A 13,687-nucleotide genomic window follows, 5' to 3' on the forward strand; every position below is an offset into this window, starting at 1 on the left:
CATGAGAGTCATCATCTCCCTCCCTCCTCCTTTTTCTTATTCTTCTTTTTCTCCTTTTGAAAATAGAACAAGAATCAGCTTCTGAATTTGCAAATTGATACCCTGGGTGAAACATCCTGAGGTGTGTGTGTGTGTGTGTGTGTGCGCATGTCTTCCTTTTACATGAATGAGGTGTTCCATATTTGGGGCTCTGATGTCTTACTTCGAAGTTATCCCACAGAAAAGGTGACATCGGGATTGTACCACTGCTCTCATCTAAATGAGGGGGATTGACTGTGGACTGTTGTTACCTGTGACTTTCACCCATGGTCTGACCCACAGAGGGGGGGGGGGATATGTAAGATATGCAGAAATTCTCTTATTTATTTATTTTTCATGTATTGCCTTTCCAGACAGCTGCGGCTGTGTTTTTGGGTTTTGAGTCCGTCTTGTGAACTAGGGACACCTTAGGGAGGGATTACTTCAAATTTGACGGAAACATACAGATAAACTGACTGACTGGAGTTTGGTGGACAAAGGTCAGCTGTCAAGGTCAATCTGATCAAAAATATTTAATAAATTAAAAAAAAAATCAGCTGATGATATTTTAGAATCAACTCATGCTCATGCATCCAAAGCGGACACATATAACTGTATTAACCGCTGACAAAGAATCCATTTCTAAAATGAAACAGCACAACAGATAACGAATCTGCCTAACAACACCTATTTGTTTGGGAAATCTGGCAAATTTAAGGAGACCAACAGCAAATAATGTATATATTGTATAGTATACCTTCAACTCATTAGTACCATCATGATAAAATCAGTATGTTTTACTGGTGAACTAGTATTTGTCGCGTTGCTTCCAGTTTGGTCTGGAACACGCTCCACCGCCGCCCCTCCCCCAATCTCCCGTGACCCCGACAAAAATATAGATACAGAGAATAAATGAATAAAAAGTCATATCATCTCAATATTCTTCCTGCTGTCTGGATGCGCTAAGACCGAGAATGTACTTTACCCCCCATTGGCCCACATCCACAGAGAATGAGGACAATAGTTTGGCTCAGAGACATGTGCGCCTAATGTAGTCCTTTTATGTGGGAAAGTGGAACTGTATAGAGATAGGAGAAAAAGAGGATCATTGTGTTCTTTCTCTCTTATGTGTCTGATAGCTCTCAGATGTAGCTGCAGAGATTGGAGCGTGGAAATGCATTTGTCAGACATATTATTAACACAAGAACAACACCAGCAGGTTATAAAACAAGTAGCTGTTATGTTCTTTGAGGGCTGGAGAAAATGATTGTGTTTGAGTGGAATGGCACTGTGATGGGATGTGATGTGATAATATTGCACAGTACCTGAGCTAAATGCTAATGAAAATAACACAGCAATGGACAATAACAATCCAGGAGGATGATAGCATGAACATGAATGGATGTGTACATGTGATACTTTCACAAAATCTAAACACATCATCCTCATGGTGGCAAAAAAAGTCAGAGGATCCATCAAAGTCTCAACAGTTCCTCCTCCGGGCACCATGAATATCTGTAGAAAGTTCAACAACCACCCAGTGGGGTCGCCACAATAGATGCAATTATCATCAAAAGGGGGATGCAGCCAAAATGAGGCGAGTATATGGACTGTAAATGAAGATGGATAAAGTGTCTGTGATGTCACTCAGGTTTACTAATGAGCAGTTTGTGTGCCACTATCTTTGGAACAGCCATGTTTGTATTTAGGCGCACAGTGTTCTGACTGGGGCCTTTCTGTGTGGAGTTTGCACACATGCTCCCTGTGCCTGCATGGGTTTGTCTGTGCATGTTGCCCTGTGATGGACTGGGTCTACTCTGCAGGGATAAGCTCCACCTCCCTGTGACCCCGTCCTACAGGACAGAGCGGGTTTAGAGCATGGATGGATGTTTGTATTCAATTAAAATATGGGCAAAGTGAGTTGGACGGTCTGTTGCGTAAAAGACGCTCTTACAATAGACAACACCTTCCTGCCGCTCAAAGTGCTTTGAATTATGCAGAACTTTGATATAATTTTGATTCATTCATCCCTGTCAGAGCCGTGCAGCTGTGGCTACTAGTGAATTGGAGTCTCTGTTTACAAAATGTGTCATTGCACTGAATTAGAATCTGTTATGTCCAGTAACATCACAGTGCAGCCATGCTTATTATTTTACACTGTAGCCTCCACTGACCTAAAAAGCACTAAGGGCTACTTAGATTTTTATAAACAAATACAGCAAAATGTCCACAAGCAAAGCTTCTTGTGGTTGACACATCTCAGCCCTGTCTACCTCTACGAAGCCTTTCTCCATTTCTTTATTGTAAACAATCTTTTTCCACTGTAACCAGCTAATTTTAAAGAAAGCATTTGTACTGTAAACATCTTCTGCTGCATGTGTTCCTACTGTACACTCCCTGGTTGTGTAGACAATTACATTAACCTCAGGGTGCCTCAACCAAAACCTCCTTGCTGTGCATTTTCACACACACATAAACAAACACATACCTCTGCACACCCACACACCAATATTGAGGTCAGAGTGAGAGAGAGAGAGAGAGACACACAGACCCCCCATCATGGTGAGGACCCTCTGGCTACCTCTCTGTGAGCTGCTCACTCATGTAGAAGCAGACCCATCTGCCCCGAGAGATGGCGGCGAACTGAGAGACGGGCAGAAAAACAGTGATGCACACACACACACACACACATATATGAGCAGTAACATGCAAAAAAGACAGAGGTGGCAGTTAGGTTTGGAGAAAATGAGGGAGGATGCCAGATACAGAGAGAGAGAGAGAGAGGGGGGAGGCAGGGCAGATCTGTGCAGCGTTGCCCTGAGATACGGGATGTCGTAATAAGGCAATTGGGAGAGAGAGAACGAGAGAGAGAGAGAGAGAGGGAGGAACTAATTCATTATAGACAAAAAGGGGGAGGAGAGTGCGCCTGAAGGAGAAATGTATGATTTCTTTCTGTTGGTGTGAGAAGCTCACACCCCTCTGCCTGCATAGAAAATGGAATGTTCCATTTCGCTCAGGGCTCTGTTGTTGTGCAGAGCTGCAGAAGGCCTGACAGAGCCAGCTAGACAGAGAGAGAGAGAGAGGGAAGGGTGAGGTACACAGACAGAGACAGACACAGTGTGGATCAAGAGCTTGAGAGTTCATTTCATCACCCTGTTCAACTAAGCGACACCAGAGAGGAAGAAGACAAAAGGAAGGAGGGAGACAAAGAAGAGCTTCAGTGAAAGCAGGGAAAGTGAGAGACAGAGAGGCAAGGTGAAGGAGGAGAAGGAAGGAAGGAAGGAAAGGGAGGAAGGAGGCTCAGGCATGAGGAGGGGCGCCTGACTGACATTGCTGCTCTCGGTATCTGCTCACACGCACACACACAGTGCAACATAGGTAGACACACTCTCAGACAGAGACACCGCACAGTAGCTGCTCTTTTGATTATCCTTCGTGGAGCCTTGTCCTCCATCATTTCTTCTCCTCTGAGCGAGAGGACAACAGAGACACAGAGAGAGGAGGAAGAGGAGGAGGAGGAGGAGGGAAAAGGACGAGGAGGAGGAGGAGAAAGAGGGGAGGCAGTAACCCTCTCCTCTCCTTTACTCAGACACACAGCTGAGAGAGAAAGATAGGGAGAGAAGAGGGAAAAGGAAACTAGAGAGAAAGCAGCTTTCTGTTCAATTTCGCCGTCTCCTGTGGTCCCTCGGCCAGAGAGCGGCTAACAGGCACCGCTCATGTCCGTGAACTCGGAGAAATCCTCGTCCCCTGAAAGGTAACACCTCATTTCTCATTACCCCTCTCTCCTTGTCCTTATCATTCTGCCTCAGTGTGTCTGTGTATGTCCTCCTTCCTCTCTGTTATTTTGCGTTTTCCTACCACCATCCCCCTCAGCACCTCCATGTTTTGTCTCCTCCTGTTTCTGTTTCTGTTTCTGTCTGTGTACCCTAAGCTGGTTTCTTCTATTGTCTGGGAAACAGCAGCGAGACTGTAGCGTAGGGGGGAAAATGCAGCAGTTCATTGTTTTGTATGCTGCTGTAACATTACAGATGCTTGGCTGAAATAGAGCATCTTTACCTTCTTGCACACACAACGCCATGTACCCCATATACACAACCTCATCTCCTTCACACACCTGCACACTGAAGCTGATGCTGTCTTATACAACGCTGTAACATCTCAACAATAACCACAATACATTTATATGGACACGTTACTGTCTTTTTTTTTGGTGCACAGAGCTTACACAGCAAGAGTGTCAACACACATCAACGTTAGCACAGCCAGCAGCAGCAGCATAGCAGCAGCAGCAATGCATCTCAGCGGCAGTGCAAGACAACAGCTTACCACATGACGCACCTCAGTGCATAACATTACTGAACAATGGCACCTCTGAATGCCACACAAGTTACATTACAACACACGCAGGCAGGTTTATTATAACAATGGTGTGCAAATGTGCATTTTGTGAGACACCCAATAATGATGCTGAGCAGCAAGGTCACAAGGCATTACCAGTCACATGGCACAGCATGGCAAATTGAATACATGATACCAACAAAGACACATGCAGTGTTGCTTCCTACAGATTGTCTCCACAGTGTACACACAGATGATCACATGCATCACCCTTGTTATTCAGCAAAGAGTAATGAATGCCCTCTTTAATAATTTGTACCTATTTATGGCTATTAAATTCTCCCATGCAGGCTTGCAAGATCAAAGTAAACACTTTTTCAAAGAGGGCTGCTGCGATGGTCTTGATTTTTATGTCTCCCTTTAGTTTTGGAATGTACAACAAATATAAGATGTATAAAATTAGAGAACAAAGCTCTGTTGTTGGTACCAGTTTGAAATCTGTCAGTCAGTCAAATCTGTGAAAGTCATGACGCGCGTGCACACCTCTCTACGGAATGCCATATCTAGACATATCTATTCAGATCTAACCGGACGAAGCCCACATTCCTGTTTTTTTTTGGTGCGCAGAAAAGACCTTGATTTGATGGGTGCTGGAGGGTGAGGAGCTGGCAGACTGGATGACTCAGGTAGCCACTGATGCTGTGCCAAGTACGATCAGGCAGAGCCGCCTCTGTCCACACAACCTGATGCCAGGCCCCAGACTGGCACACTTATACACCCAGAGCAATGGGCACACTGATAGGCAAAAGTACATGTGCACTAAAAATATCAGGCATTATTGCATGGGCAGTTGGGCACAGAGGAGAGTGGTGACACATTGGCGTCATGAAGGGAAGTTTAATTTGGAGGAAGAGCCGGTGGACACACACCAACCCTGAACAGACTGACAAGCATGCATGGTCTCAATATAAATCTAGTATTTAGTGTCATCTGTGATTTGTGGATTTCATCACACTGCTACTTTCTCCCTTCTTCTTCTTTGTTTGTGGGCACAGCAGTCTGTCTGTAATTAAGAATAATGTAGCAGTCCCCTGTTGCATTGTAGGCAACAACAAAGACAGAAACTCATGCACGCACTGCTGCCCTTCTTCACTCCTGCAGGGTCTCATGTAACCACGGCCATGATGCGGGTGTCTGCCTGCCTACCCGGGAGCATCTGAACAGAACTGCTTGTGTATCTAGTCGTGATGTTCAAATGCCACAAGCTTAATGGTGTGACGAGCATGAGAGAGGAATCTGCAGCTTTGTGAGTGTGACATGGACAGCTGGTCCAACTTTTGTGAAATAGAAGTGCATGATTATAGCACTCATTTGCATAATTCGAAGAAAGACACTAGTATGGAAAAGATCAAACTTATGGAGATCCAGGAGCTGTGTAAATGTATGTTCTGCTGTATCAGTGATAGTTGTAGCCATTTATTAGGTGAAAAATGCAGTTTTAAACCTTTCTATATTTGGTTACATGACTATCAAACTAACTAGGAGCTTTAATTTGTTACCATTTTTGTTGATAGATTAATTGATAGGGTCTGACTGATGTTGCAGTTTTATCAGTAGATTGTATTTGACTGTGATTTGCACTTCAATATCTATATCGGGTTCTCCTTCAGAGACAAATCAGCACAATTTCTCTGTCTGCAACACCATCTGGGCCCCAGACGCCGTGCAGACACACTTAGATCCTCACACACACACACACAGAAATTCGTTCGTCTGTTCTGCAGTGCTTCATTTGAGATGTGCAGTGACATGTTTGTCAACAAGGCGGCAAATGGATTTGGACATGCGTTAAGCTAAATGGACGGACAAGTTGGGCCTGAAAAGAGCAAGAAGTGGCACTGTGACAAATTTGGAGGGGGGCACTTGCATTAGGAAGACGATCCTTGTTGTGTAACCTGGCACTTGAGGCATAGCGGAGATAGATGGAGGACAACTTGTGTGTGTGTGTGTGTGTTTGTGTGTGTGTAAGTGTGAGGATTTTTAAGTGTTTTGACATCCTCCCAGTTGCGTGTGAGCAGCTTAAAGCTTCTTTGTGAGGGGTGACAGCGCGTCATTTTGGTCATAACCAATGCTGTGTGGGTAGAAGGCTTATGTCCTTTGAAGAGACTTTCTTTAAGGATTAAATACAAGTTAAATAAATAAACACACAAAGGTCAAGAGTTTGCAGGCTTTGTTGCAAAGCTGACTTGTAGCTCATGTTAGTCCTTCTACGTCCAGAGTGCCGAAACACGCTGGGTAAACCTCCACGTCTGATTTTCTCATCTTCACTCTTTGTGTGTTTGAATCAATGTAGGTGGACTGTTGCCATTTCAAACTGTGCAGATTATATCCAGATACATGATTAGAGCTATGTTCTCTTTCATCTTCTTGTCACCGGCTGAAACACAGGTTACTGTGTACATCCAGTCATCTTCTCCACAACGAATATTGATATTTGCTCTGTAAATTGTGACTCTATTTGAATAATTATAGCTAGTATATCTAGAGAAAAATACATATCTGCAAGAGAGTAAACAATAGCAAAGATAAAATGGAACAGAGGAGAAAAGATTGAACAGAGGAGGACACCATGTTGAGTATCAGAATGCGTCCAGTCGGCCTTTGCAGCAGACATCATCGCATCCAGCAGCTTTCACATTCACGCTGCGTATTGTTGCTTCCACTGGCCTACATGGTCTCCACCATCTTCTCTGCTCTGACCCACATCACCACAGGCATACACAGGGCCCACGAACACACACACACACACAGGCACGGGCAGCCCCAGCAACGCCGCGACATGACAGCAGCTAATGAAGCGTGGCAGCAAGCTAGCTAGCAAACTAGCCAGTCTGCCCTGCCTGTCTGGCTTCCTCCATTATCTTCACCATTCCACCAGACCCCCCTTCTCACGTCTGAAAGGACACAGAGGATTACCTTCCCTCTCCCTGCTGCCCCCCCCCCTCTGTTTTTTTTTTGGTTTCATTTTGCATCCAGTGTCTTTTTTGAAGAGGCGCAGAAGGAGACACCTCCTGCATGCATTCCCTTTCGGTGAGGATAAACACAAACGTCTGTGTGCAGTCGAAACTTCCCTGAAATTTCCCGGCCTTGCGAACTTGTCTAACCTGATTACACTGCTGTGTCATCACAAAATAATTCTGTGAATTTCCACCGTCTTCAGTGAAATCTATATGTGGTTAATCAGTAATCGGAATCACTGAGTCAAGCATCCAGCAACCAGGAACAAGATACCCCACGAGTAGTGTGTCGATCCCCATGGCGATGCCCCCAAGAACAGTCATGTGATCTGGACTCAGACACCTGATCTAGCTAGAGGGCCTCCGCAGCAGCCGTCACAATGTTCGGGCGAAGGTCACGCTGTGATGTCAGTAGAGCTACACAGAGTGAGAGATGAATAGTTATTATATTATTATGGTTATGATTAGATCCACACTCACTGTTTCTATTGGGAACATTCAAGTTGCATTACTGCGTCCTACTGTTTGGGTCCAAAGGATTTTTGTCCCTGAGCCCGTCATCTTATCTGGTTTGACTTCCTTTCTACGTCTACATTGTATTAGTGTGTATGTGTATAATCCCCGTTGACTCAGTGTGTTTACATACAAAGCATGCCTGCCTTTCCTGCTGTGCTTTGATTGGCCAGCTCACTCCCTCACCTCCTTCGCATTTTCCTTTCACCCCATATTTCCTGTGTCAGCTGGGTGTTACTTTCACTTCCAGACTTTGCTTTGTCATAAACTTAATCTTCTGAATCTCATTTATAATTATAGATCTGTTATCTCTATCTATATAGATTAGCCACCATATGTACCCCCCCCCCGATCCTAATAAGAATTTTTATGATATTTGAATATACAGTTCTTTCATTATAAAACATGACTGCTGAAAAAAAAACACGAGGACGAGCATTCCTTCTAACTTGCTGTGGAATGTCTTTAGCTGCAGTCTAGTTAGTTAGCATGCAGCTAGGGCCTTTCCCTCTCATTAGTTCACAGCTATCTGCCATCAGCATATTAGTCTTCCTGGAGTCGACTTTACTGCCACAGCACTGTAAGTTATACTCAGCAGAAACAAGGAAATGGATGAAGAGTGAGAGGAAGAGGGAAGACGGGAATAAGACAGGGGAATAACTTGAGATTTTTTTATAGGGTGGGGGGAACATGGTAGACAACGATAGCCCTGGGAGAGAGATGATCCCACAGAGGAACTGAGAAAAGGAGATGATAAAGCCGGAGTTAGAATGCTGGAGAAAGAGAAAGACCAAGATAGAGACAGGGAGCAGAGAACAGGAAAGGACAGCAGAAACCTCAGGAGAGAGCCTGACTTAGACAAAGATAAAAAGCAGAAGGGAGAAGGAGAGACGGGGGAAAGTGAGGGAAGATGGAGGGAGAAGATAGATGGCTCTCTGCAGACTTGCGCAGTGTGTTGGGTAATGCTGGGTCACCGGGGGACTAATCTCTACTGATGCTGCAGCATTGAAGCAATGGAATGATAATGGCCTGCTTGTGTGTGCGGGGGGGGGGGGGGGGGGGGGGGGGTGGAGCCATGTGTTTGTTTGTGCGGCTTTGCATATGCATGTGCGTGGAAAGATAACAGGTTTTCATTTGAAGGTACTACTTTTTGTCTGCTTTTGTCTCTCGAACAGATAAACACACACACCTCATCCCTCCTCTCCGCCTTATGCCCTATAGGACTGAGTCACTCGTCTGCTGCATAACTAAGCCGTGTTCATACTGTTGTGTCTGAGAACACTGTTCAGCTGTTCTGTCTTTTCTTGCAGCCTGGTCATGGGTGTGTGTGTGTGTGTTTTCCACTTTCAGCCATGAGTGGGGGGAGTTTTTTGAGCTCTGGACCCTTGAAAGACATGCCAGCTCGCTGTGCTCTGCTCACACCCAGACCTCACAATACTGACTCTGTCCGGTCTCTACTTGTAGCGAGCACATTAACCAGCAGACTAAAGTTTCTGTTGAGCTACAGCTGATGTAATCTACCAGTACCAGCCATGAACAAGGAAAAGGGATCTATTTGCTGACTAGGAACCATAATGAAGAAGCTGCCACCAAGTGGAATGACCAGAAAATGTACAGTGACGCTGTGGACAATGTTTTGTGGTGTTTGTCTTTCACTGTGCCTATATGAAGAGCTACAAATGGAACCATAACATGACCATGGAACCCAACATGCCATCCTATGCTGGTCATGACTGGTGATACTAAACAGGCTGCAGGTGTGAGTGTGAATGGACATGAGTAAGGAGGACCTTACTCATGTCCATGTCCAGGAGTTTTGTCCTCCTGTCCGATGAGAGCTGGAACTGGAGGTCCTTTGGGTCACCAAAAAAAGCCAGTATCTCATAGCCACATCTGTAGCTTTCACACAGGCAGGTCCCCATTTTGTGTATAAGGCATAGAGGCATAAGGCCAGTCGCAGAGACAGTCGCCGTGCTTGGCTATTGATTAATTTGCTTTCATTTGTTTTTTGTTTATGGAAAGCTTCTTCTTGGCAAACTGTATGAAACAGGCTCATGTGTTGTGTGATGTGTTCTGCTACCTCTGCTGCTGCCTGCAGGACATTTTTCTCGCACTTCTCTGTTCAGAAAAGCACCTTAAAAGCACAACGATCCCTTAAACACTACCTGTGAAAGAGGCTTGTGGTACCGGAATATCATTTTTTTTAAATCTGCTACTCAAACAAAACAATATGTGAATGTTGAACTTATGCAATCTGTAGGGGAGCAATGCTCACTTGTCATTGTTTTTAATTAGCTTCAACTTCTACCACTGGTCCATACTGCTGTGAAGCTACAGGGCTCTGACTGCAGACACACTGGCATGCTAATGAGCTGACATTCAACTTAGTATTTTTAGGAGCATGCTTAATTGACATTCGTGAGTGTATTTCTGTTTAATAGTCATGCAGATGGAGATGTGTTAATGGGCTGTAGGTATTTCTCATCTCTCTGTGACATTGTTATGTTTCACTATGTTTTCATGTGTTAAATAGAAGCCGCCGGCTCTCTGTGACGGTATGTTTCTGAGCGTCGGCTCCTATATGCTCGGACAATTCCGAATAGGGAGTGTTAGCAGGTGGGTGTCATAACCCCATGTGACTTCTGCAGGAATTCAGGGATGGGTTCATCTTGTTGGTGCTGCATATGTGAGTCTGCAGCAGAGAGCGGAGGCCGTGTTCTCTGTCCATCTCCGTCCATCTGTCCATTCTTCTTCTTTCCTCTCCCATGGATTTAAGCTCTTCCCCGAGCACCCAGAAGAGATGGGGTTTGGCTTTGTGTGTGCTCCGCCTGCGCCACAGGGCCCTTCGAATCAGGTATAGACCCCAGAAACCATAGAAAAGACTTTCTGGATTGACAGGGCTGAAAGGCAGTGTGTAGGCTTCAAGATGGCAGCCTGGCATTTAACCTCATATCAGATCAATAGATTTTCTTTGAGGGGAAGGAATAAGCAGAAGAAGGTGGCGTGATTGAGTTTTATCCTGGGCTGTAGTGATTTTGTTTTAGTCATCATAAATTAAATAAAGGTGGTAATTCATGTGTGTAATGTCAAAAGCTATAGCACTATTCTTAAATAAACCTGCAACAACTGACATTATATGACTCAATATTTTGATAAACATGCTGATTTTGTTTTAATAGTTTTATAAAAATTTTTGGCTCTTACTCTTCATTTGATCGACGGACAGATCATACACAGACATAGCTACAGTATGTGGTCTTATTAATGGTGATCTCCTCTTTGATTGGCAGCGCTTAATAAAAATGATTTAGAGCCTGCTTATGAAAACTCATAATGTGTTACTTTTCAGGATTATTGTTACTTAGCATTAGATAAGGCCTTTGGACCAGGCTGTAAATCATGTATAAATACAAAAGATTCACTGGTGCTGCTGCTTTAAGCATCAGTTTAAGGAAGCGTTTTTCAGCACAGACACTCTGACTTTTCAAAGTGTGAAAAGCACAAGTGACATTTAGGGTCTGTGTCCACACAGTTGGCTGTTTTTTTTTTGCACTGGAAGCATCCATGACCTCATTTTTTTAAAGAGCCCTTATTGTCACTAGGCTACACTTCTACAGCATATTGGTTCCGAGTGTCTGTTTGAAGGTTGTGGGTAAAACAATAAAACAATTGGCGACAGCTCTGGAGGTGGAAAATGAAACTTTTAAAAAGGTGAATCTTTAGTCAAACAAAGCATATACTTCCTGATTTTCTTGAGTTACTAGATTTCTGATGAGGTGGATTGATTGTTGATTGTTTAGGTCAGTTAGAGGTGGCTGTGGGCGAGAAAAGCTTGCTGACAGGATCATCACAGGCGTTCTCTGTGCCTGCCTGCACTGTGTACCCACTGCTTATATTTGCATTTTACATACAGTGCATGCACATGGCTTCTTATGAAGCCTTCACTTGCTGTGGGCGGATGTAACCTCCACAATAAGGGGCTTTGTGGCTGGCTGACGTCATTGGAATGCATAAAGACAGAATGCAGTGAATGATGCACTGTAGAGAGAGAGATAGTGAGACGTGTAACATAGAAGTGCACTGCTCAATCAGAGAGCCGATACCCAGCGGCTCTGTGTGTAGGGTATGAGGTTGAATGAATGCCCCGACTAATGGCTTTTTGTTCAACAGGGCACAGAAAACACACATGACGCACACATTTTCGAAAGCTGCACATATAAAAACACAGATGAATGTTACTTTTCGGCTGTAATCTGCCATGTTGCTCTTTGTTTTAAACATCCTGGTCCTGCAGGCTTTGCAGCCATGTCACTTCCCCTGTTTTGTGTACACCAGTGTGTAAATGCCGCGCCACCAGCCATGTAAAGCAGTGTTCCTGTTTTCCAATGCAAATTTTATTCTAAGTCAAAGCGTTTTCCTTGCAGTCGCGGATGTGCCTCGCTGCTGCTGCTGCTGCTGTATTTTAGTGCACTAACATCACTGCATTTGTGCAACCTGTAAGGATTTTGTATACATTTCTTTGCACATTGGTTGTGTTGGCTCCTATCTGGCTCTGTGTATTTGTGCACACTATGCATCCCATATATGTCGTATAAGTGGTGTGTGGTCTGCTTGTGGGGAATTCATCAACGGTCAATTCAGTTTTAATAAATCGGTGCGGATTGAACCCTGTGGCACAGAACACTGTTTATTTATAGGAAGCTACCATTACATTAAAGATGGAGGGCCATGCACGGCTGCTGTCACATTATAAGTCATTGTGTCTCATGCAGCAACACCCTGACAGGATGTGTGGCTGGTAATAAAACACATTCTTGTTATGCTTGTGAATTCACTTTTCTTTACTGATCCCTGTGCAAAAAGTTCTTATTGTAGCAGCTCTGGGAACACTGGGTTGATGCAAACAGCAACACAAGTCTCAATGGAATAACTGCAAGATGTACATAACGGATAAATATTATTAGCTAACCTAAGAATGCAACTTGAGGTGGAAGTGTTGATGTCATTTAAACTGTCTACCTGATAGTAAATTTGTAAAATAATATTAATGTTGATTAGGGAAGGAATGATAAATGATGAAATTGGTGGACAAATTATTAAAACATATTGGTCCTACAATAGAGACAGAGTCCTTATTTATGATCAGGTCTGCACCACTGGCTATCACAGTGCATGGTGGGTAGTGCAGCAGGTGCCAAGTTTGCAAAAAGAAGAATGAACAGAAGAAAAAAAAGAAACAGATGTGATTTCTGACTTTGTTGCATCAATTCCCTGAGGCTGATGGACTTCTTCCTTTGTGAGTTTGTCTTTTTAATTCACCACATTAAGCCAAAATAGAAGTTTGAAATAAGTGCATACACCTTAATGTATTGAGTGGCAGACTGGTGGTATGAAACAAGATCCTGCAAAGCCATGTTGTGCAGCTAGAGATTGTGATGTGGGGGCAGTGCACCCAGTGACGTCAGACTGCATCCTGAAAATAGCGGCGAGATGTAACTTCTGCACACAGACACATCCTCAGGAGGAGGGGAGAGCATGAGTCAGCTGTCTTGTCGACGCAGGCCAACATGGAGAAAGTGAAAGATGAACAATGAATTGATCAGCTGTAGAGACGCCACTGTTGGAATGGATAAGCATAGCTGAAGGACACCCGCGGTCTGAAGCCCACGCCTTAACATTGAGAGTGGAGGACGATGCTCTTGTTGCTAAGGAATACCTGTTACCTTGGTGATAGATAATGAGATGTGTTTAAGGATGAGTCATCAAGTTTGAACTCCAGAGCGGTCAACTGTTCTGTGCGG

At 44.2% G+C, this 13,687-nt stretch overlaps 1 protein-coding gene across 6 annotated transcripts in view; it reads left to right on the top strand.

Moving 5' to 3' along the window:
* The window catches only part of srpk2 (SRSF protein kinase 2), a 46,814-nt gene that overhangs the window by 10,454 nt on the left and 22,673 nt on the right, over positions 1 to 13,687 (top strand). For 4 of the 6 annotated variants that reach the window (XM_028430175.1, XM_028430174.1, XM_028430179.1 and 1 more), the window contains exon 1: positions 10,632 to 10,740. The exons of 1 other annotated variant lie outside the window; for it this stretch is intronic. In XM_028430175.1, the coding sequence (XP_028285976.1) occupies positions 10,652 to 10,740 (89 nt within the window). In that variant the 5' untranslated portion in view covers positions 10,632 to 10,651. Of the gene's footprint in view, positions 1 to 3,058; positions 3,773 to 10,631; positions 10,741 to 13,687 lie in introns of those variants that run through there. One more of the 6 variants, XM_028430178.1, reaches the window with a different exon arrangement.

Source organism: Parambassis ranga, chromosome 19, assembly GCF_900634625.1.
Source record: "Parambassis ranga chromosome 19, fParRan2.1, whole genome shotgun sequence".
Lineage (NCBI taxonomy): Eukaryota > Metazoa > Chordata > Actinopteri > Ambassidae > Parambassis > Parambassis ranga.